Below are 26,447 nucleotides of genomic sequence, written 5' to 3'. Positions count from 1 at the left end.
TAATTTTCGACAGTAACCTTCCCAGCTATTCTCCCTGTCGCGGTGCTGACAGCATCCTCGAGGGCCCAGGCCTTCCAGCCGCAGGGTTTTTGGTTCCAGCAGAGATTAGAGGGAGCCAAGCGATGAGGCGTCCCTCAAACATCCTGACTGGAGATGGAGGAGGACAATAGAGCGGCTGTGTCTGTGTCAACACCAACTCTCTAAACACACACATGTGTAAGGAGACATGCTCACGCAAACACACACATGCACCCTTTCACCTCTTCACTGCTGCACCTGAACTCATATTACAACTTATTCACTTCCCTCTGGTGTGTGAGTCACATCCAACCTCACAGGGTAAAAAAGAGGACAGAAGGCGAAGTCAGGGTCTCCAAAGACTACACTGGGTGTATTGTAAGCTGTAGCACATCAGCTGCAAAGTATTTTCCAAAGCAAACCTGACATTTTCAAATTGACTTCCTGTGGTTCAAGCCAGTGGTTTCCATTTGAAACCCAAAAATCAGCTTGCAGAGAGATTAAATCACCTTAAGATACATGATCCATCGCAGCAAGCGTTTCGTTGTCTTTATTTTCTGTCAAAAAATAAGATATTCACTCTCACATTGGAGAAGCTGTGCATACATGCACACAATATTGCACGATTTTGATTAAAAAATATTCAGTGAAACTATTCAGTGAAAAGTTAAAAAAGGTTGCTGGTAAATTCTTCACTCTGAGATCTTGAAGGTTGAAGCACCACAGGGAGTTTGACAAACCTTAAAGTGTAGTATGGTACACCTTAAACTTAGCAGTTATCGATATCAGCCTTTAATCTTTCTAGTTTTTAAAAAATATTTCCTTGTTATGAGTCCTCAGAGCCGAAAAAAGAGAAGACAGACGTCATCTGACCTAGCAGCTTAAGCAGAGGTCAGATTTCAAGAAAGTTGTTACCCACTGAGCCTGGATCAGACTAAACAACTGACCTGACTAGAAGCTACTGTGCTGTTAAGGCAAAGATTTGGAGAAGAGTGATGACATGGTCTTATTTTCCCATGCAAGAGCCTCTTTCCTTTTGCACATATAAATTTCTATTGTTTATTGTTTCATAGAATAGAATAAATTTACATTAGAGACGAGTGCATTTAGAGAATGACAAATGCTGTATGAGTTCTTTTTCTTAATTTGTGTGCTTTGTGGACTAATCCAGGCATATGAGATCAAGAAAACTCCTTGAAATAAAGTTTTGTAATAACTCATGAAGGAAATCTTTAACAATGTGCACGATCTACAATGTGGGAGTGAAAATTAGTTGGAGCTTATAAAAGAAATGTAAATGTCAGTTCATTTTTTCCCTTCTTCACCAGAAGAGAATAACCTTCTTTTAACTGTTGCCTCAGTTAATGTCACATTTCACGGTGAATCTTGAACCACTCACACCACATATTTGAGACTGGGTCCAACAAAACTATCAGGAACTGTCAGGAAGCTTGTGTCTGAGCCCATTCAGACTACATCAGAATTAGTCTATACAAGTAATTTTCAAAGTCTGACATTGTGCCCATCCCTGTGAGCTGCGGGTCCTAACTTGAGCCCTGTTTATATTTTGACAAACCGGGAACATTAATACAACTATTTCTGGGTTACTTGGATACTGAAGAAAACTTTCTTGGATTTCTAAAAGTATTTCCATTAATTTACAATAGTCACAATAAGACAAAGATAATCTTCAGAGTCTAAAACTATGTGTTTTATGTCTGTGTTTTCAGATTTGAATGAGTTATGACTGTGACTGAAGTGTTAATTTTGACGAAAACTGTGACAATCTGGCATGAAAGGTTTTAAAGTACCCTAATTTCCCCCATCAACTGTGTGTCACGGCCACTGCTTCTGCTCCGACTGTTGACCGGGTTGCTTCACAGGCCTAATTAGTGCACCCAGCCACAATATCTAACTTCCCATCGCTTCGATTTAACACCAGCATGCACTTGTTCCTTTCACCTCATGAAGTATCTTTGCCTCGCATCTCTGCAGTGCCCCGCTGATGAGACACGCCTCACAGTTTGAAAACCTCTGATCTATTCCAACCACTGGATCTGCATCTAATTGGTTCAAATTAGTCTCATACTCAAATTTATAGTCCAGTCTTGTGTGACCAGGATACAACAAGTGACTTCATTGACTGAAATCTCCCCAAAGATGTTTAGTTGCTTGCCTTTCTCTTTCCCATCACCCCATCTTCTTCTAAATCTCAACTATGAATCAGACCTGCTCTGTTGATGTTCCGCTATTCAAAACATAAGGGTCCACAAATGTATAGATTCTGTACTATTGATGAGGGAATTTGAAACACCATGAGATTCTGAGACAAAAACAAAATAACAGCCTTGGACAGCCAATGGGTGCAGACATTGGCTGTCAATGTGAATCACTTGGCATGGACTTCGTATTTCCCGAAATTCAGAGACAAAAATGTCTGAGTAGGACGGAAGGTATGTAAATATCCTCTCAGACACAAGTGTGGAGGCACTGAGAAAGGATGGACACAGACAGTGAGAAAGAGCTGATTGCTCAAGGCAATACAGTAGATCAACTGAGCGCAGGCAAGAGTGTGAGATTGAGTGACACAGAGGGTCTCCGACGGACATGTAGCCATGCGTGGCCAAGAGAACACAGGGGCTTTGTGTGGAAGAATGTCGTTATTATAACAGCGCATTTCTTCTAGGGTGACAGCAAGCCAGCTTGGTCCATCTGCTGGGCCTTTGTCAAACTATCTTGCACTCCGATAGCAGAAAAGAGGGGAACATGATTAGCATGCACCCCGCACCTTTTGCCACAACCCCTCTTTCCAAAAAACTAAATGCCTGCACGTCCACCCTCCTCTCCACCTCCTGCCCTTTCTCTCTCATCACCCTCTTCACCCATATTCCTCTCTCTTCATAACTGGATCATGGGTGGTAGAGGAGGGTCCATTGTGTGTTGTTTTGGCTTTCCCTGGTTCAAATCCTCTTCACAAAGTGGGAGGGAACCGGGGAAGCCAGCAGGCACCTTTGGGCTCTGAGGGGAGTTGTTGAGGTTCTGAATGGGCTAAGGGCACAGAGAGGCCCTCAGTGATGTGGTGGCATGAAATACAACAAGCCAGAGTTCACTCACCCCAAGCTCAGGCAGGTTGTTCTTTTAGAAGATTGAAGTTCACACTATGGCTCTCTACATTCTCTCTACATTTCACTTTGTGAATGTGTGCATACGAGCGTATGTGTGTTTTTGTGCTTAGGTGGGTCAGTGGGGTGACAGGCATGTTTTGAGCTTGTGCAACTGGACCGGCATGCATAATAAATGCCTAAAAGGTGCCTAAAAGGTGTCAAATTATTTTCCCATGTCTCCATAAAGTATCTGATTTTCATTCTGATTTACTGAGATCCAAGTATGTAAAGGAATTAATATAGAGCTATATGATTTTGAACTCACAGAGCATGTCATAATGTAATATTACCAACATTTTTACATATGGTAAAGAAATGACACAAATTACACCTTGTTATAATACAAACTATTCAAAGTAAGCCCACATATTTATGTTCAAAATCAAACCCATTCAGTTTGCATTTAGATTAGGTTGTCCATTGTCTCGCTGTTTATTTTGCATTGCATTAACATTAGGCTAGCAGCCAGGCCAGCCAGTGATTCTGAAACATCATCCAATGTAGTGTCAACAGGACAAGGACAAATGTAATAACCGAAAAATGTTGATTTACTGGAAAGAAACCAGTATTTTTATAGGAACAGCAATATCAAAACACTACGTCTCGCCTGCCACGAACTCTCTGGGTGTGCCCCACTTGACTAACTAGAGCAGCCACAACAACCTGTGATTTCAGTTCCTGCTCTTGCAGTAACTTGACAGTAATTCACAATCATGAACTGCTTACAGGCTCCAGCTATTTGTGCAGGATAAACTGCTAAACACCTGACAAGAAAGAAAGTTTTTTTTTTTTTTAGGTGGAAACTTGTTCTAACTTTTAATTCAGGTGATTATGATTACTGGAGCTGCAAGCTTTGTCTCAGAGTGTGGACGTGGCTGGATGTCGCTGGTGCTGCGAGGAGAAGGAGAGGAGGCAACCGTGTAATCCCAGTCATTAGTGGGTTTTAACAGGATTTGGTGCAGCTACAATAATGGAGACTCTAGTGGCCTCCACTGCGAGACCCAAAGAGACCTGACAGGGAAGAACAGCGGCTACACAGGCACAACTGTTCCAGAGGACTCAACTGAGAGAATCAGGATTTTTGAGTGTGTTTTTCTGTGTGTGTGTGTGTGTGTACGTGCTTGTGCAAGTGCTAGCAGCAACCACAAATGTGGGTCCCTCCTCTCTCTCTCTCTCTCTCTCTCTCTCACACACACACATTCTCTCTCTGGTTCCCATGCTTCCCAGCCTCATAGAGGGGTGTAAACAGAGTGTGGTTGGTGTTACCATGGTGAGGGCCGACTGAGGGCCGAGAATGGCGACTATGCCCTGCATGTGGAGAAACCTGGGGCATGCTCGCTAGGCAGGCTATACAGTAACACACACACACGCATAATTATGTATGGACTGTCTGTCTCATTCCCTGCATGTCTTAACTCCTCTTGTCCTCAAACCTTAATGAGGTTTAAAAAAAAAAATGTTTTGGGGTAAAAATTAAAAAAAAGGCATAAAGAAAAATTATTCCCCAAACTTTCCATTGTAAGCATCCACTATAGTAAAAAAAAAAAACCTTGCAGATCAACTGCCTAGTTCACCTTTAAACTGCTGTATATGAATGAACCACAATTTTATTGTGTAATGAGCAGTCATAATCAGCATTTTGGTTGCTCTCAGCTTTCATTTTACCAACAAAAATATTGATTTAGTTAATCTGATGAAACCGGTTGCTTTATTAGAGCTTGTGTGATCATCTGACTACTTGACTCTGACGTACCTCCACATGTCTCTTTGATGATGACAATTTTGTCTGAACTGATCGAATTTATATCCAAAACTACAGAGATAAGAACCACTTCATTATATAAAACAGGGGAGATCTGTTAACCAAATCATAATTGTGACTTAAATCTTTAACATCACAGAGCTGGTGAAGTTCTCTCTGTCCTCATACCCAGAGTTGGGACCACAGCAGTGCGCATGATGTCCCAAAGGAAAAAAAATACATCTGTGTGACTGCTACATGGAATGTGGCTTCAATCAAAACCAATGACTGAACACACACACACAGATGTACATGCACACAATGATATCTTCCAGAGATCTAAATGATAAATCTTCCATTGCACTATGATGAATTCCCTCTGAATGCTGTACATAGTGTACCCTGACCATGAAATATGGACCTGTGGAATAGGAATCCTCTCGCGTCCATCTCTCACTGCACCAAGAACAGTTTATTGCTTATACTGAACGTGACTCTGCTGCTAAACACCTAAAACACCCATGACAGCGGCCACACATAAACCACTGAGCTTTTACACAAAGAAGTTTTTATGTTCATTATTTGCACTGTAATGTGCATCATGTCCTAGTATATCATGGAAAATGTACAGCTGATTGCTACCGTAAAAATATATGAAAAAGTAGTTTCACATAAGCCACTTTGGCATATGGTTGAATCTCAGGTTCATCTAAGACTTCACAAACAATCGCTTCTTTCCATGAGTATTTTCTCTGTGTGCAACTACATCTGTATGCAGAGAGTGACTTGCTGGCAAAAGGTTGCTATGAATCCCTCTTTTTTAAGAGGAGCTATGGGAGGAGAAATCAGCCGCATGCTCAGCCCAATGTCTGTCTTGTTAAAACTGAACAAACAAAAACCCTTTTGATAGCCCGCATATGAGAAGACAGCAGTCTGATATCTTATCAGGCAACACCGTCCCTCTAGATAATGCTCTTGGAAATTGAGTTGTGGAATCAGATTCAGAATATTAAAGTTAGGACTGGTAATGTATTTTAGAAGCCTTTTTTCTTATGATGTTTATATGATTGTGACATTTAACAGAGATTTTTATTCATGCATTTATCAGACTAAAAAAGCGAAGAAAGCTTGTTGAATGTGGCACGCTGGCCAGTCACACACATAGCTTTCAGCAGGAACTACAGGGCTGTCAGTGTAGTTGAAACCAGGGGTGGGATTTTTCAGTTTGATCCTTTCAAAAACTTACTTTCCCAACCACAGCTTTAAGAGACTACACTAGTCATGCGCTGAATTCATAATCAGCATTCAATACAAGTCTCTGAGTGCTGATGATATTTTACACATATTGGAAAAGCCATATGATCTCATCGACAGATGCACATTTCTTCAATATCTGTTTACATATGATGGCTCAAGCAAGGCTGCAAAAAAAAGCATCTGATTCCACCAAATCAATACATTTCATTCAAGATTCAAACCCCACGATGAATTATCAATCACCGCATCTGTTCCTGAGTTCCTCTGTTGCCAAAAACTTGCCTCTTTCCCTCTATGGATTAAGCCACTTTTGTCTATTTACAATTTCATCAGTTGCTATGTTTGTTTGCATCTCAGAGCTTAAAAATCTTGTGATTTTATTGCCAGGGCAAAAACAGGAGCCAAAAGGGATTTAATACACTGAGCAGCCATTCAAAAAAACAGCCTGAAACAGTGTTGAGCTTTGGACTGTGTTCACAGCGGCCATCTGCAAGCTGCTGCACACCAAGAACTGAGGCTCAGTGGTCTAGAGGCATGATGGCAAAGCTGTGTGATGCTGGCCCCAGAATAAACAAGTCATTTGACAGGACAACCATCATAAAAGCATTTACTGATGTTGCCTAGTTTCATTTTTTTTTCTGCAGCATTGTTGGTTGTTCGAGTCTTACTGGGTTGACTGTTGGCTCACTTTCACATTGATTGTTTAAGCGATGATAGTCTCCACTGTTTGCCTTAAACTGTTTGTCGTTCAACTTTTACATGCCGTTATCGATATTCTGCTAGAGCCGATGGATTTTTGTGCACCAGTCGTCATTTGTGTGTCCATGTAATTGACTCCAACATTCTTCTCTGTGTCAGAATCAATGGCGGTCATCCGGCCTGGTCTAATCTGAGGCCGCCATTCCAGTTATTCGAGGGTCACGTACCTCGGCCATGTGTCAGAATTCCCGTCTGCTTTAAGCAAGAATGCAAGTGTGGGACCGACGCACCAGGTGACCTCACACATGCACACACAAACACACACAGACATGATCACAGGCTGTAGCACTCACGCCCACAGGCACACCAACACATGTTCGCCATCCTTAAAGTATATCCATATGCTCACATACGGCCACATATCACGCTCGAGAAGTGACTTTTAAATCCACAACAACTGGTCTCTCTCTCTCTCTCAGACACATGCACACACACACACACACAAACACTCTCTCTCTAATGTACACACCCCTCCAATAAAGCCTCTGAGTCTCATTTGCCTGCCCTACCCCTCAGGCCCCTGCCACCCCATGTGGAGCAGGTGGGCGACAGGCGGACCAAAGTCTCTGGCGGCCAACCTCACACACACACACACACACACACACACACACACACACACACACACACACACACACACTCCTTCTCTCTGTTTCCTTTCCCACTCCCCACACACCTCCTCCTAATGACCAGAGATATGTTAAAAAGCTCTGCCACTTAAAGCAGCAGCCTCTCTCAGCCACTTAATTTGACATGCTTGGGAGGAAAACAAAGAAAGACCCCTATTGTGGCTTTTAACAGTATCCAATCAAGCCTGCCACTTAATTAGCCACAGAGAACAAACGGATAAGGATCTGTTTTATTCAGACCTTTTCAGTGCTGCCTTAAAGTTATAGTTCACAATCAAGACTGCATTGAAGGTAAACCTGTCTATTGATGCTATGGACATGGACCTGACTGTTTTCTTTCAAACAACATGAACATTTCTAACATACTGATGACAAGAGTGAAGGCAAAATCAATATCGGTTTTCTCCATGGCTCCAGATGCTGTAATTGAGTTATATTATTGCTGAAAGTTGAGTCACACAAAAATAAAGGTGAAAAACACATTGACTGGTCGACAGAAAGCAATAAAGACAGGTGACAGACAGGGGAAACAAACAGCCAGGCAGAGAAAGAGTTTTAAAAATCAATAGAAGAGAAAGTCAAACTTCTGTATTAGCCCTGTATTACTATTTATCGACAACACAGAAGATGCATTAATGCTGTCTAGATGGTCCATTTAGACCCTAAAGGTGGATTATATCAATAGCATTTTCAACAAAAAAAGGGAAACTCTGATATTAGTGTTTAATTCATCTGTAGTTTTCATCTGTATAAAGGTGTGTGTGCGTGTTTTTTTATGTTTTCTCACTGGATGTTCAACCAAAAGAGGGCACAAATCTTTGGGGACATTGTATGAGGAAAAGGGAATTTTGGCAAAACTGCAACAACACAAAGGTGATGAAAGAAAAAGTCCAGAGTGCAAAGTGCTTTAAAAGTCTCAGCATTTTGAATTAGCCTGTCCTGAATCCAAAAAATTAACATTAAAAAAAACAGCACAGCAGGTTTTAAAAGTGAAGTTTGATAGTCAGACTGCTGTGGCTCTTAGCCCTGGGCCGTTATTGAGTTAAAAGGGGATCGCATGTTCACAGCCCTCATTTGGCAGCAACTGATGAGAATCATTCATAGCTGAGAGTCAAACTGTAATATACAGGGGGGTGATGAAGGATTCAATAATCCGAGTAGAACCACACTAGCTCAGTTTAATTAATCCTAAACTACAGTGGTTTGCTTTATTCCACAAGGAAAAGCAGTAAAACGTGCAGGAAGTTTCTGTCTGACATAGCAACTGTGAGATCTCCTGGGTGTAGAGAAAACACATGTTCAAAAAATGAACCAAACAGCTATAACCACCCACCTGGCAGCGATGTATAACGTCCTATTCATGATCATGATGAGCTGGATGTCCAGTTTGTGCCGCTGGGTGTTGTTCCTGCCAGGTCTGTGGCCTACAAATGCTGGATACTGCTTTGTGTCTGCAAGGAGAGGACAAAAATGAATCCCTGCATGCACCAACCTTACATTTCTAAATTTAATAATAACAACTGGATTTTGGAATTTATCTATTTCAGTTTTTTATCAAGTGTCTCATGGACTTTAGGTCAAATGTCAACCGACAATGTTACTGAGCTCCTCCTGTGACCACTAATTGTAGACTAAAAATGTGCTGCCCTGTACTATGCAATCGTTCTATTGTCAGTGGCTTTGAATGTAAGAGCTTGGTTTGAACAAACAGCCTGATAAAGGAGCAGGTGTATGTGTGGTTGGCTGGCTTTTCTTTCAGCTCTCCAGACCACAAGCTCTGGGTACAGTGTTAGGCCCAAAGAGAGTGTAGGACGAGGCAGGACAGAGGGAAAGCAGAGAAAAACAGAGGGCTAACAATGACCGTATCTTCATAGCCTGCAACAGCATTTAGACTATCACACACGGCATTAAGAGCCGACAGAAAAATAGCGGATTATCCTTTGATGTGGGGTGGGCTCCGTTTCAAATGCTGCTTTAAGTCCTTCATTTTTGTGTGTGTAGAGAGCCTATCCTTGGGCGCCAAATTACACTCCATGCCTTCAAAATGCATTCAGTGTAGGGGGAGGTGGGGGTTGCAGGGGAAGCAAGGGTTGAGAGGGATGTGGAGGAGCAAAAGGATAGAACAAGTGAGAGAGATACAGAGAGAGGGATTTGTGGAGTAGAAGACAAAGAGAAGAGTGCAAGGAGAGAGTGATGGAGAACCTTAAATGAGGGGAGGGACAGTGCACAGGAAGAGAGAGTGAGAAAAGAAAAGGAAACCAAAGAAAGAAATAAGGATATACTTACAGTTGCCGTGTGAGATGCTAATAGGCTCGCTGTCTTCGGGGAAGCCCGCCCCGGCTATTTGCAGTAGCGTGAAGTAGAGTAACAAGGCCTCTGACCTCATGGTCGCACCAACACTGCTGCTGCTGCTGCTGGTCCTCTGATTCAGATTTACCTCAGCCTGTGCGAAGAGAGACGGATGTAGTGGAAGAGGAGGAGAAGGAAGAGATGGGGAGGGATGAAGAGAAAGACAGAGAGAAAAACAAAGTTCGTCAAACAATTCCTTTTTCACCTGAATGCCTTCTCGATTATATTCCCTGCTCAGTTTCTGCATTATTTGTTTGAAACAAGAAAGCGAGGAGAAGCAGAAAAAGAAAGGAGTTAGCCAAACAAATTCAACTCCACCTGAATTAGCTGTTTGTGCATTTTGCATGGCCCATTGCAGTCTGTCAGAGATATATTTATATATGCATTCTCGATGACTCAAGTGAGCCGTGTTGCAAGCAAAACAGAATTAATTGGATTAGGGTGGTAATATGCATCATAGATCGATGTCAGGCAGAGAAGAAGAACAGTCTCTCTCTCTCTCTCTCTCTCTCTCTCTCTCTCTCTCCCTCTCTCTCTCTCTCTCTCTCTCTGTGATAGGGTCTTAGAAAAGTGTGATAGCTCTTGGTGAGATTAACCTGCTGTAAAGTATCAGCAGTACCTGAAGATGGGGTGGGATGGCATGGCAAGTACGTAATTTCCCACTTGTCAGTCTCCTGCAAGGGTAGCAATCCCACATCCCAACTCCTACAGGTCGAAGACTACCGCAGGCTAAATCAGTGCATCAGTATGGCTATTAAACACTCCAATTTACTACAGCCATAGTTTAAGAGCCACCTGCAGGTTTGCACTTAAATTTCTTTCCTCTTCATCTCATTTCTCATTGCACTTGGCTTCTACCTTAAATGCCAACTGTTGACTCTACATAGACGTGGGGACTGCCCATTTCCTGGAGAAGAAATATATTTTCCTTGTTATTTACCTTTACAGTAAATCCCGCAAAACACAATGTCCTCAACAAGCTAATTTTCTAATGTAATATATATGTCCCCGCTGAAGTGGATTTTATTGCAGATGCCCTAAATTGTGTTGATCTAATGTCTTCATTGCACAAACCATGGCAACTGAGCTTTTTTTTTCACTGCAGTTTGTGGCAACAAATTACAGCCATAAATCATCCAAGACAATTATTGCGTCTGTAATCTAATCAAGAATAAAGCATTTAATTTGCATAAAGCGCATTCTTTTTTTTCCTCGGCTGAAGCTGCAGGGGTGAGATGTTGCTGGGTAGATAGAGTAAGGGATGCTTCAGGGATGAAGAATTGAATAAAATAGTCGATTTCATTTGCTCCAGTCTGATAAAAGTTGTTTATGCCACGCTGTATTTTCATTCACTATTGTATGTCCGAGGGGGGAAACGAACACGGGGGGAGGAAGGAGGGAGGAAAAGAGGGAAAGAGTGGAGGAATTACTTTCTCTTTTCTTTGTCATGTCTCTCTCTCTCTCTCTCTCTCTCTCTTCCCCTCTCCCTCTCTTTCTCTCCTTCTCTCTCCATGCTCCTGTGAATCTCTTTCAGGAGAGGAATGAAAACACTATTCACTAGGAGAATCACTTTAACACTGAGGAGAATACCAATACTAAAGCCTGGATACGACCTTGATCTCACAAGCCTTTCTATCCCCCCTCCCTCCCTTCCCACTCCTCGGCCTCCTCCGCTTATCCTTACACTATTTTTTTTTTTTTTTTTTGTACTGCTCTCTATATTTTATGAAGAAAAAAAAATACTAAAATGGATTTTCCCTCCCCATCACCTTCATTGTACAGTGAAGGTTGACTGAGCTACAATTTTGTCCAAATTGTAAATAAATAATAAATAAATTGTATTTTTCTTCAGTACAGTACAGGAAACATTTTTCTCCTGAACCTTGACCTGGAAGTCCTCCAGTAATTGACTGATTGATGAGCAGGAAGTGGCACAAGGCACTTCCTGTGTTAGCCCTGAAGGAGCTAACACGGTGAGTGATGGATGGAAGTCTTACTGAGCAAGAAAATGAGACGTGATCTGTACTGGGGTTGAAAAATTAGAATGGCTTTGTCATGCCATTTTTAGATGGGATTTGATTATGTCAGACTCTAATGTGAGACGAGCTGCTTCTTCTTTGTGAATGTAGATGTTATGGTGTTATTGTTCACTGATATTAAGCTCATGAGGTTGACGCTACTCTAAACATTTATTTTACACATTCTGAGAATCGGTGGCTGCTGAAGGCGATGCCCATCCTCCATCTCTATCAATGAGGGTGTAACAGCGTGCAAGAAACTGTTAGTCAAATTATCTCACACTGCCTCCTGTGATACACAAAATAAATTGAGCCCAAAATGAGTTAAGTGAAAACTCTAAACCTTCCAGTGGCTACAGAGCTACCACACACGAGTAACAGGAGGGAGCGAGACGCAGTCTGTCTTTACCGAATTACACTCTCCTTGTGGAAGAGCAAATTGCTTCCTTGTGATTCTGAGTGTGTGTGTGTGTGTGTGTGTTAAACCCTGATGTAAATGCTACTTTTGCACAGCACAGTAGGCATCTGTTTAAACACACACACACACAAACTGAGAACATCACGATCCAAGAATCAAGGCTCAAACTTCAACAATAAAATACAGACTACCAAAAACCACACTTGCGCAGGTGGAAGTGTGCGGATTTCCTCTCTTGTAAAAGCGCTCTGTGAAATTAACCAAAGAGAAGACATAAAAAGTAACAGAGGAGCCCTGTGCCTACTCCTGAGGCTTTTAATAGATAATAACATTCTAAGGACCTTAGCTGCTATTCCCTCACACGTCCCGCACACTCTCGGTGATAAAGTAGCTGGTTGTGTGTGCATAAGTGTGTGCGTGTGTGTGAAAAAAAAAAAAAAAAAAAACGGGAAAGTTAATCAAGCTGAATGCTGGCAGGAGGCTACCAGCAAGTAATAAAAGCACCAGGACCCCCCAGAATCTCGCCACATGTGAATAACTATACACACATATGCACGCACATGCACACAGCCAGTCACCTTGTATTCTTGCAAGAAGCAAATGGACCAGAAGGCTTAAAGAAAACACACATAAACTCAAACTACATTGCCAACAAACAAATTCAACTCAAAGCAGACAATCACAAACACACATTTTTTTCTCCCCAGACAGAGCGGCCTCACGGGGCAGCTGACCAAAACTGCATTAGCTTTAACAATAAACATATTATCAGGCCTAATGATGTTATTGCCCTAAGCTTAAACATACACGCAGTAACACATGTTTATTAGAGTGACAGGGTCAGCCATGGGTGGGCTGCAGGTGAGGAAAAGGAAGGAAATGTGACCCGTTATTTAGTTACGCATTTAGATGGTACATCTGATTAAGTGCCCAAACAAACAGAAAACAGAAGGTCAAACATGTATAATCAAGTTTGGTTGGGAAGATTTTCCCAAACGCATAAACAAGCATGTATTCACACACACACACACACACACACACACACACATAGACATGCACACAGTATAGGTGGCTTTACATAGCAGAATAGCTGACCTGTTGGTTAAAGACATACACAGAGCGGTAGGTCTTCCGCCACTGCTGTGTTGTGTGATCACATTGTGTGAAAAAATAACGAACATGATGTTTTCATTGTGTTCATTTCCTTGCCTTTTTACAGCTGAGTTTTTGATCATAGTCTACTTTGGAGGAAGTGTTCCATATGAATGTTTTAAAGTAGCAGCTTCTTTTAAATGCTGTCTGACAGCTTCGATACAAGTGCATTCTGCTTGTGTTTATATTTGGCCGTCTGGGTAATGTCCGCAGATTGCCGCCGAAGGGTTTACAGATGACAGGAATGCCAAAGAGAGAGGGTAGCTTACTGCAGTTGCATGTCTGTAATTGTGGGCAGTCACCACATTCAGAGGAGGTGCTGCTCTTTGTCTCTTCAATTGGAATTTTGTAATAGATGACGCGAGCAGAATGGCATCCAGTGTATGTGTTTTTGCATCAGTTTCAGGATTTTTGTGTAGTAAGTTTTACTTTAATTACTACACAAAATTACGAGGAATTACGAGGAAACATATCTGTCCAAGTAACTCAGGATAAGCCATAGACACCTCCGTCGACAGGACTGTTTCTTCAATGGAAAGTGGTTTCAAAGAAAACTGTTTTTCAAAAGTCATTTTGTAATCTTCTGAGCAATGTAAGTCATCTGCATTGTGTGGGAGCAAAGGTGGAAAACCAGGACAAATAAAATGAAAACTAATTGTACGCCTCAATAGCACTACAGATAAACTGACCCTTCCAACATGAATAAAAAGGAGAAGTGTGTGTTACTTTTCATGGTGGCTGAAACTACATAAAAGCCAAAGTGATTTTACAGATGGATGAACGACAGCGGGGGAATTCCAGCTACTTTAGAAGTTTCTGCTGGGTGACAATCTCACACTGTTAGGAGAGAGGAAACAGACCTTACACATGCGTGGGAACACAACCCCCACCCAACACTACACCACACTAAAACTGTACACTTTTACAACACAGGCACATAAATACCATATTGCTCAACCTAATGGCGATTTAGACTGCCATCCATTGTAACACCTGTTCACAGCCACCCTCAAGGAAATGGTTTTGGGTGAGGTGTGAAACTGGAAGAGGACAAAGCAGAGCACATTGGAAAGACACAATGCATTGATCCACCATATGGGGATAAAAAAATGGAACACATCCAACCACCTACGGCTCCCAAATGGGGAGGATACTCTGGCAGGTGTTTACACTTGTCAGCCCTGGCCTGATAAATCAGAGAGAAAAGACAGGAGGAGCTGTCTGCCTGAACCCAGGAGGCCATGATAAGGGGAGGGAATAGAGAGTGAAAGAGAGGGAGGACCCTGTCTGTCTTTTTCAGAACGAGAGCAAAACTAGCATCCAATATAAGCACACAAATACAGACACAGACACACACACTCACATGCACACTCCCACAAATAGTCCTTGAGCTATGAAAAAGCATGCTGGTGTTTTCCTTCTCCTTCCCTATGTTTCGTCTCTTAGATGTTGCTTTCAAATGAATATCTGCATGGTGGTAATCCATCATAGTTTGATTATTTAAAGACAATGAAGTGGACATGAATGAGGCACCCTGTTGCTGTAGGCCTTTTATTGAAACACAAGCCCAAATGGAAGAACGTCTCCTTTTAAAGAGGTGACGGATTGATTCTGGAAGCGGGCCATAGATGACTCAAAAAGACAAGAGGGAAGAGAGACATAAGAACAGCAAGAAAACAGAAGCAAAGCACCAACTTGGAACAACAGAGACCTAACAAAGAGATTCAGTGACTGGAGATAAGCTGCTATCTTCATAACTGCCTCTGTGATCTAAAAGCCATTAGGCCTGGACATGCATCTGCGCTTCCTAATCATTAAAAACAATTATCTGTCGCAAAGCAATGGATATCCTTTTTTCGAGATGTACTGAGGACGCTCTTTGTAGCAAATTACCATAGATTTAGAAAAAAAGTAAAAGGGAAAAGTCTAACAAGGAGACGAAAGAAAATGAAAAGATAGCCAAGCAGAGAGAGGAAGAGGAGGGGAGGTTAATGGGTGTTCGCTGTCTGAGAATGATCCAAAGTAAACTGACATCACACCAACCCTGCCACCAGCAGAAAGCAACCGAGGAGAAAGATGAGAGGAGATAACTACCTACAACTGCCTCCATTGTTTTTAAAGTAGGTCAAGAACTCGTTAGGCTGCTGAGGCTGAGATGAGCACCCAAAATTACTCAAAAAACGTCTAACAACTGAACTAAAATGTGGATTCTCAACACACAAAAGAAACAATAAGGATAAATCCACACTTTCCCACACCCTATTTTTCTTTTTTTAAACACGCTACCGCTGCGGCTCTGGAATTGGAAATAACAGCCAGCAAGTTGGCAGGCCCATTTTTAGATTTCAGTGAAATGTTTCAACAGTTGCTGAATGGATTGCCATGACATTTGGTACATACATTCATTTTCCCTTTAGGATAATTTGTAATCCCTTAATTTTTCATCTAGCAACATCAGCAAGGAACATGTCGATTTGTCCAACGATTTATAGCCTGCAGAACTAATGACGTTACTTTTTGTTAGTGCTAATTAGCAAATGTTACTATGCTACCATGCTGAATTAAGGTAAACATTATACCTATTAAAAACAGCATGTTAGCATGGTGATGCATTTAGTATTTATTTCAAAGTACTGCAGAGCCTAAGTACAACCTCACAGAGCTGCTAGGTCGACACTTGTTTACTCTTTGTCTATCAGGCCCACGCAGCCATTTATCCTCCATGTTCCCTCGCTACCTCTCACAGACTTAATGAAAACATTTGTTATGGTATCACCATCATTCCTCCCTCTCTTCATCTCCTTGAGAATGACAGCGCAGAAGAAAAAGGTGAGTGTGGTGCAGGCTGCTCCTTTGCTTTTTCTGGAAAAAGCATTTATGAATCAAAACAAGCCCCCACACACAGTGACACACATTCAACCACACACACACACAAACACAAAGCTCAACTCCCATCGCACATACAGCTGGTGCTTCAGAGATTGACCCCAAAAAGGGAAAGAGGTTAAACATTTAAATATCAAAACCTTTTCCAGGCTTGTCAATCATCACTCACAATGACACAAGCGGGGCAACTTAATCAATCTGTAGGCAGCTGATAGAGAGCTGCGTGGGCAAGGCAGGGAAAACTGCTGCTGATAAGGACATGCTTGGTAGCACACGGCCTTCTCTGTGTCTCCTTTGATCTAATTATCTCTCTGGTCTGATGTCACTCCGCCAGCCTTTGTCAATGTTTGACATCAGTCTGTTTATCCTTTTTCTCTTTATATACCTCGCAGCTTAACATCAGGTCAGACTTTTGTCAGTCCACAAAGTAGGTGGTCATTTTCCTTAAAGATCAACTATCTAGTGTTCAGTTTGACCCTGGTGAAAAGAGCAGAAGGAGCTGAAGGATACAAAGTGAGACTCAGTGTTTTTCCTGAACAGAAAGAAATACCAGCAAAAAAAAAAAAAGTCAGAATGTCACTGAGCTAAATGCCACATTAACTCCACAGAGAGAGAGAGAGATGCTGGAATGACTGAAGCACAGCACCCTGCGGAGCAGCGATGGGGCTGTTGAAACTGTCACACGGCATAATGCACTTTTTATTTGGAAACTCACACTACGACGGCCGACTGTGGGGTGCCTTCAGGCTATGCTGCGCCATGCCATGCCATGCTATGCTTAGTCATGATACAGACCTGGGACTTCCAGCCTGCAATTTTGGTGAGTCAAGTAATGCTTTAAAGAAGGCTGCCTGGGGTTGAAAACATGACAAGACAGTATGTTCAGATTGTGTGTCCCATACCAGAGGAACTAAATGCAGGGTGCAGAGAAGACTTCAAGAAATGGGTTACATCCTCCTCAGCTTCTTGTCCTCAGTAAACATCTGCTAAGCCATCAACTGGGAGAAGCATGACAGAGAAATCCATCTCAGTGGGTCTCTACTTAAGTATTTCCAAATCCAAAATGCATGAGGCCTAAAATGATTTTCTATGTAATTTCTAGGAAGGAATAAAGTTTTGAAGAGGGGAAGTGGGGAAAGCTTTATAGACTTGCAGCATTTCATGCATACATTTTTGAATCATAGCAGAAATTACTTTGGGTATTTAGAAGAGTATAGGAGAATAAGCTGAGAGACACTGTGTTCCTGGGGTAGTTTTCCCACAAATAAAAGAGGATGAGCAATCAATAAAACAATAGCTGTCTGGCCCAAGAGCTGGATAGTTACAAACCCTTTTCCTCGACAGGCCCAGACTGTAAATGAGAAAAATCTCAGAGTCGATATTCAACAACGGCTCACTAAGTGGTTTTTACTATGGATATAACAGTCTCAAGGAGAACTGGAAGAAAGAAATGGAATTTTTTTTATCCTTGTTGGACCTTGACTAAGTAGATATAAAGTTAAAATCAATACAGTGTGTATGTAAAAAGTCATGAAAATAATATGCATCGGTATCTGCAACAGACAAGATAGACAGATAGATAGACTGACTGTATTTTTTTGCACTCGACATATGCAGCTGTTTTTGTTGTTTTCTTTTACTCTCTCTTTGCAACTAAACTGGAAAAGCAGACACAGGATATAAGCAGGTGGCCTGCAGGGACTGAGTAAGAGGTGTGATGGTTTTCTGCTGTTGTATCCATCTGGTGCAGTTTTCACATCTCACAGCCTCTTGCTTCTTCATAATAGGTGTGCTTCAGAGTTTTAAAAGGTGTGATACAATCTCTATCTGTGCCTCATTGGGCACCCAGTGCGTCTTCTCTCTGCTGCTGTTCAGCAATCTTTGAGGTGTGTTGAATTGTGCTTTAAACAACCCTTTAAACTGTGCACTTTTAGTAACTGCACGATTAGCAGTGCAATGCTGCGAAGCATACTGCAGACATGAGTATATACATGTCATCAGTTGACCAAAGAAAGAGAGAGAGAGCTATAAAAATGACACATTACCTTGTAAATAATGCAGCTCCATCTGTTTAAGGTCATAAAGTCTGCAAATGTAGCATGATTTCATTGGCTGCTCAACCATCACAGAAAATAATTTCAGTTCTGTTAATGACATTTCTCTCGTTGAGCTCCCAGTTTATTTGATGCAGGTTCCATTATGCTAAGTGACTGACTCTGTGTCCTCGCTGATAACTAGCTAGCTGGCCTTCCGTTCTGCAGCAACGGGCCTATCAGATCTGACTGGGCATGATGCTAATCTCTATTAAGGTAATGTGTTGGCCACAGGTCTGGGAGTCTGGGAAGAGCAGAGCACACCACCAGTGCCCAGACTTAGTCACCCCCACCCCACCCCACCCCTTTCTCTTTCTGTCTCTGTCTCTCAGTATTTGTCTCTGTTTCTTATTTACTTAATACAAACCACGGTGTTCAGTGAGCCTACATACATTATATTTTCTCATTTTCTTTCTCTTCCTTTTTTTGCCTTCTCTCAGCTCCCCAGCCCTTCATGCAACTAAACACCACATACATCTTCACAACGGAATAAAACCTCATCCCACAGACTCTGTTTCTCTACATTTTCCTCTTTGACAGGAAACATATATTTATAATGGAGAATGGAATAAACTAAACACAATTACGTTTTGTGTTATCCCGTGATATTGTGATACTGATAACAGAGTATCTTGTTTTCTGTTAGTGCATCCTATCCAATAGCATTATGAATCATCTCCGATAAACCAGGACATTCAATCCTGCTGCTGCACAAGGCCACAGTCACTGACAACACATTGTCCCACAGTAGCTGCAGTATTGCCGATGTATAGAATGAATCTGTCTGAATGTTGTTATCTCCACAGACCACATTGTAGGAGTGACGCAACTCACATCCAACTCAAAAACTAATGAATGAGATGACAATGCTCAGACAGTCAGATCATGGAGCCGCCTTGCCAATGTGCAAAACAAAATGTGTGAAAAGAAAATGTATAGCAATGCAAAACAGCCTTTGGCAAATAATTTCTATCAGTCTGCAGCACAATGGTGGCTGTCATTACCATTACCGTTATGTCACCGTGAAAGAAGCAGCCTACAATGATCAGCTGTGATATAGAAGTGACTTTTGAAGGCTATTGCTTGTTTTCATGTACTTAAACTAAAGAAACAGACAAAAGTAGAGGACAGAGATTTTATAAAAAGTTTCTTTCAGAGATACACACGAGAAGTGATATAACTATGCATGTAATCCTTCAGGAAACCAACGTCTTTGTCTCTAAACCTGATTAGAGCCAAGCCAATGAGTGTAATTTAACCGCTTAGTGTTTCTTTATGTCAACAGTGCTGTAGACTAGTATGTCTATTGCTGGCTAGCTGTAAGACACTCATAGCAACAGGAGTACGGGACCAGCTACAGACTAGTGGCGGCCTATGGGCACACAACATTTTTAATGGTAGATAAACTAGAATACATCCATTTATGTATCCCGTCTTAGCTTACAAAGTAAGCCACATGTAGAAATGTATTTCTCCAACTATCTCTAAATAAAAAAATATATATATGGTAATGTAACAAAAAGGTGGCATTTTCTAATCAAGAAGCTGCCTGAAAATTGACTGAAAGTAGTCAATTTAATATGTTTGTGATCTGTATTACAATCCTACCATGTACAAGCAACAGCCATAAACAAAAAATAAAATCCAAACACAAGATGCTGAACCCATTAACTACAAAGCCTACTTAGTCTTACAGGCTAATTATCCAGTAACAATTAGCTATGAGCCTGCAACCAAATCCCTTTAGGTTTGTACGTACATGGGGCTGGATTATTAGTTAACCTCAGTTAACTCAATATGTATTTATGGCTGCTGTGCATATAACACTTTGTGTCCTGCATGAATCATTTGACAATAATTAACCATGCAACAACAAGTTATAAATAGAATGTGATGTTTTTTAATGGCTAAGATGTTATAAAATTGAAAGCATTTGCATGACTGGCACTGAGGCATAAGTTAATAAATGCTGAATGCCAAGTTCACGTAATGAGCTGTATGAATACTTGTGCCACAAGAGAGGTGCATTCTTTATAATGAGACCACAAAATCAATACCGAGAAGCAGCTCTACAGCTCAAGTTCATTTATGCAGCAGTGTAAAAGACAGCCCCGGGGTAAAGTGAAGCAAGTAAAAAATGTTATGTGATCAGTGCAGAAAAAAGAAACACAATTCTCCCTATGTTCATCTTGTTGTTGACGACTGTAAGTGATGTAATGGTAATGCAAGTGCCCATAGCACTTTAAACGCTTGGCTGGTTGGGTAACATGAGCGAAACACATGCTAATTGCAAATGTAATATCGTGTGACAACTAAAAATATATGCTGTTTTCTGAAGGGATGTCTTTGGGGTCCCAGACTTGACAAAAAGAGAGGCGAATAAATTTAAAAAACAAAAACAACAAAAAAAGACAGAGATAAGACAGAAGGTACAGTATGTACAGACCCTGCATTTGTTTAACGGCTCTTTGAACCAACACTCATGTCATTGTTTCTCATATGCACAGTAATTATGCTGTAATTACAGTGTACAGTTTCAGTGAACACTGCTGTAATTCAGAGCCTTCAAAATCACATACTAACTTGCGGAGAACAGCATGAAATTACATCCAAACCACCTCCTTTCAATTTATAAGTTGTTGGAATACACAGAACTTAATTGACGTTTGTGTTGAAATTTACTTCGTCACATGGGACTTTTACAAGCTACAAGATCCTCCTCAGCGTCTCACTCCTTCAGCTCTGGCCTTCCACAGGAGCGTATATATTGCAATCTATGCCTCCTGTCACAAATTTCAGCAAATTTCAAATGACGGTTCTCCGATAAGTAATTTTCCATGCTGTGTCACAGCGTCTTTGTGATCACTAACTTCTTCTACCAGCTGTGTCATGCAATTTTTCTAATGGAAATGTTGCATTAATTCATTGGCTAGGGCTATACATCATGGCTGTAAATTTCCCTTGTGGGGTCTTAGAGCTGAGCTGAGCTGAGCTGGACCAGGCCAGGACAATGTGAAATGAAACAAATGAAATGGCTCAGTTTGTGTTAAATGTGATTTAATGCGTACTGCTTTCTATAAAATAAAAATTGCTCACATGCTGAAAATGTTTTCTATAACCATGGCGGTTTCTGGGTCCTGGAAAAACAAAAGAGCACTATCCAATTTCCAGATTTCACAATATAACTTCAGTTAAAGGGTTGAGTAGGTTAAGGGAATTCTACAGCCATTGAATACATTTTTTTAAAACCATATAATTTCATTCTTATTAGTTGTCATTTGATAATATTTCTCAAGAATAACACAAATTTATTTAAGAAGTTCACTCTCACCCAGCCAAATAACAGTAATATAATACATTCAAAACAGAGAAATGTGACATGTAAGTAAAAAACTCCCGAAGTACAAATGAGCAGTGAATTGGAAGAAAAGCCTGTTTATAGTTTATGATAACTCTGCATAATTGCTAAAAACTTGCAATCTGGAACGTGGAGGATACAATAATTCTTTCTTATCTATTTTTTTTTCTTTTTTCACACCATAACTCACTAAGTGTTGTTCCTCTCAAGTGATAAAAGCTTTAACAGCCTCCCGTTTCACGCTCACAAGTCCTTAATACTTTTTTTTCTTTTTATTTAAAAAAAAAAAAAAAATTCCATTTCTGCCACTCACCAGGCAAAGAGTTTACAAGAATATACCACATGCATGAGGCTTCTGTTTCAAACCTCCACCAGTTCCTCTGGCTTTCATCCTTAACCTTGTAACCTTCTAACCTCTTCCGTTTCCCCACACGAGCAACATCTAAAGATCCACATTTACGACTTCCTGTCAGAATAAGGACACAGGGGGCTAAAATAAAAGCGAAGGGAGCCAGACTGAAGGTGGCGAGAGCCTCAGCCCCGACCTATTGTTCTCAGTCTGAGTGATAATGAAGGATGGAGTGTGAAGAGACTGAGGAGAAAGACCGCAGTCATGGGCTGTTTTATGTGCCTGTGCGACCAAACATGTGGTTATGTGCTTGCCCTTGCAGGTGTTGTGTTACAGTCAGCCGGTCAGATGGTGGGCGTGTGCCTACCTGCAACTCCCAGGCTTTACACAGCGGAAACACAGAGGGGAAACCGGCGCCTGTCATACCCACTCACCATGATGTTAAGCTAATGCCAAGATTACTGCTTCCTTTCAATCAAAGCTGAGAAAAACATCTAGCTGTATTTCCCTGTACGCATGACTCTTTGTCTTTCTCGTTGTCTGTCTCCTGCTCTGTCTGCCTGACTGACTGCCAGACAACAAATCTACAGTATGTCAGGTATGAAATGGTTTAAATTGGCTTCTCTTAATTATACGCTCTCACACTTCATTGAAAGATCTGAAGGGGGATTTTAAAGAGAAGCTAGGGAGTGGTCGCTGAAGTGCCCTAGAGAAGGGGCAGATTGAAAAGAGAGTTTTAAAAAAGTCCCCCTTTGGTTAAGCAGACACATCTATCATAACTGTTTATCCAGTTGATGGAGAGTTATCATGTCAGTCCACTTTTCAGGAGAGTATGATGAATCATGTGCCGGGAGGCCCCTTCTTTGTCTCAAACACTTTGGTGTTTGAAAGAGACAAAAGAACAGCTACTCTCTATAAACCTAAATGACAGAGAGCTAAACGGCACTAATCCAACGGGCTTGCACACTTTTATTTTGCAATACATTCTTTATATATGACTGATAATTTTTTATTGCTTTACTAAACAAGACGAAAAGTCCAGGCTAGCAGCTCCGTGAGGCTGTACTTACAGTGGGACCCTGACCTAACCTTGTCATGCTTACAGTGCGAGCTTACAGTGACAAAGCTTTATATATATATATATAATGTTACGATGTTCAAAAGCTAAGTTAAGCATGCTAACGTTTTGTTAAATAGCACTAAACACAAAGGAGGCTGTCTGCAATGAGATTAGTTTTGCAGGTGTATTTGGCATAAACTATGGACCGCAAATGTCCACCTCATGGTAGTACAACAGAAAAGCTGAAAGGATCTTCAGAGTCATCAGGGCTATTCCTCTGGGCACCATGAACATCAATTTGATAGTTGTTGAGATATTTCAATCTGGACCAACAGACTGAGAGCATCTCCTGTAATTCTTCAAAATAAGCATGCAAAAAAGGGTCATTATTTCAGACACTGGGCTACTGCACAACTGTCACTATGAGAAAAAGTTACAATGAATGGAAACCGAGTGCACCAGAGATGTGGGTGCTCAAAAGTTTTAAACTGTTTTGCTACACATCCTGAGATTTGAAAATATGAATTTGAGGGCAAACCTAGCAGCCCACACAGCCTCTGGTACACTGTGTGAATATCTCTTTGCTCTCGAAGCAAACACTGCCCAGACATACACACACCTACTTTTGCACAAAGGTCAGGAGAGCAGTGGCATCTCATACATTTCATCCCTCACTGCAGCAATATATACATGAACACACAGCCAGCAAATATAACTTCCAATTCCTTAGAGATTTGTTACATGACTGTATATCTGGGCAAACATTTGATTGTGTCTGCTTCTGTGTGTGTGTGTGTGTGTTTATGTGTGTGTGTATGCTCTAAGTAACCATCTCATTTCCCCACAGGAGGACTTAGTCTGGCTGTGACTGCATCTTCTGGCACACTTGCATTAACATTTCATCCTGATTGTCTCTGTCAAAGTAATTCATCATCATCGACCTAAAGACTGTGGCTGACTCCCCTGACTCCACATCTCCCCAGTTTCTAGTTTCTTTCTCCATTCCCATGTCCTCTCCCTTCTCTGGCCTTCCCTTTCTCTCTTCCTCTCTCAGTGTTCCTCTATCTCTCTCGTGTCCATCTGGCTCTTGAGATAAACACAAGTCTGGCTCTCCTCACGCAGACAAAATATCTATAAAGATGAGCGTAATCACGGTGAACTGCGCAGCTTTGGCTGTATAGTCAAAGCAACCCTCCAGCAGAACATAATCCATCTGTCTATCTCATTTTTCTTTACCTCAGTGGTTCCTTTTTTTTATTTTCTTCCCTCACCCCTCACCAGGGTTCAGATTGACAAGCAGATTTTATCCAGGGGAAAATGTGATTAACGAGTTTGTCTGAATAATGTAAATCAACTTAATGGAATTGAAGACACAAAATGAAGGAGCAAGGAGAAGCAGGCAGGAGGAACAGATAGATGGAGATAGAGGAGAGGGTTGCTCAGGGTTCAGACATCCACTCAGCTATAAGGCAGCAACAGTAAGCAGGCCTCAGCTGCTGTCACACTGGCCTTGGAGGAAAAAAAGGGGAGGATAGGCAATGTCCTCCTTTTTTTTCTTTCTTCTTGTTTCCCTCATTCTGTCTTCTTTTGATGAGTCCCTGGGGTGACCCACCCATCCCTCACTTCAATCCATCCATCCATCCCCCCAACCTTCTTTTCATCCATCCAGATATGGTCCCATCCAAGCCATTACCACCAGCACCACCACCATCTCTAATCCAAGGACACTCACACATGCACACGCATGTTCACATGCACGCAGTCACAGAAAAAGCCTGCAGAAAGACAGCACTTTACAGTCTGCTAGCTTCAACAAAGAAATCTGTGCCTTACTGAGAGAGTTAGGGCCCCTAAAGACATAAGAGGATCAAGTTGCTCATCCGGTAACTTAAACCATTTAACTGTTTGTGCATTTAATTCCAACGACATGCAATTTTTAAACAGAAAACAATGCAAAGGAGCTATCTTGTCAGACAATGCTGGGCCTAATACCCTGATCAAGCTGGCTTAACGAAAATACTCCTGCAGAATTTAGAAGACTACTTATGTGAAAGGAACTTCAATAACCTTAGCAATCATAAAGTTGCTTTTTTGTGTGTGCTTTGTCACTTTGTGAAGTTTTTTAAGGACTTCAAAAGCTGCTTCTCTTCCCTGAAACTAAAACTCAGAGCAGCCTTTTAATATAAATGTAAACTTTGTCTTTGTGTAATTGACTTATAAGCCAAAGTGCATCTAGCTGCACAGCATCTAGTTTCATTGTTAAAGGAGGATCTGCGGATTACTATCTTTACCTTAAAATGCTGTGGTATCTAAACCTGCAGAAGAAGGATAATCCAACAATGGGATAATTAGCATTAAAGCTGATTTACACGGCACAATACAACACCATATCCATCTGAGTTCCATCTTAGCTTTTCATTTTTGTACGTTTTAGTTATTTATTTGTTAAAAAGACAAGCTATCTAAGTGCTTATCCAGCCTGCCTGCATCTGTACAATCATGTAAAATGATCTAGTGGTGTGTTTTTCGTTTTCATTTAAATAAAAGAAATATTAGTAGTCATTTCAGCCTAACAAGTACCAACCACATTGTTAGGAAAGTCTTGTTGACCTCCATACTGTACATGGAAAAGTAGCAGCATTATGTCTTGCATTGTAAAACCAGATCTGCAGTTTAGAAATCCTAAATCAAATCCTCATTCCCAGAATTCCTACTCCCCCTGAGTTTTTTTTGCTAACCACCAATTTTTTTCTAAATATAACATTCTTTTATCACTGCTTTCTTTATTCCACGCATTTATTTAACTATCCCGGCATGTTTTTTAAATTTTTACAAAATTTAAATTAACAGCGTTTGCCACACTGCGCTGCTACAATTCTGTGTGTGTGTGTGGATGGTTGGATAATACTAAAACCTATGATTATATTTTAATTGAGGAGATGTTTTGTATTAATCACATTTTATGCAACTGCAGAATACAATCTTCAGTACATTAAAATCACCAATCTGCAGATACAAAACTGAGGACACAAGTGTGGTAACAATACAGCCACAAGCCCAACATACACCTGTATGATTACAAAAGATGATAATAGACGGAATACATTAGCATGTGTAAAATACATTTCTATGGCCTGTATCTAATCACTGTCTTTGTTTCTTTCTCAGTTCGGCCTGTTCTTTGGCAGTCACTTTGGTT

General features: G+C 41.2%; 1 protein-coding gene across 2 annotated transcripts in view; it reads right to left on the bottom strand.

Annotated features, from left to right (window-relative positions):
- sema6a (sema domain, transmembrane domain (TM), and cytoplasmic domain, (semaphorin) 6A) overlaps positions 1–26,447 on the bottom strand; it is a 102,758-nt gene that overhangs the window by 49,615 nt on the left and 26,696 nt on the right. For both annotated transcript variants that reach the window (XM_046387838.1, XM_046387839.1), the window contains exons 2-3: positions 9,852–10,008; positions 8,899–9,016 (exon numbers count right to left, since the gene is read on the bottom strand). In XM_046387838.1, the coding sequence (XP_046243794.1) occupies positions 8,899–9,016; positions 9,852–9,951 (218 nt within the window). In that variant the 5' untranslated portion in view covers positions 9,952–10,008. The remainder of the gene's footprint in view (positions 1–8,898; positions 9,017–9,851; positions 10,009–26,447) is intronic.

Source organism: Scatophagus argus, chromosome 4 (genome assembly GCF_020382885.2).
Source record: "Scatophagus argus isolate fScaArg1 chromosome 4, fScaArg1.pri, whole genome shotgun sequence".
NCBI lineage: Eukaryota > Metazoa > Chordata > Actinopteri > Scatophagidae > Scatophagus > Scatophagus argus.
Note: the sequence above shows the minus strand (reverse complement) of the source record. Positions and strands in the feature narration are given on the sequence as shown.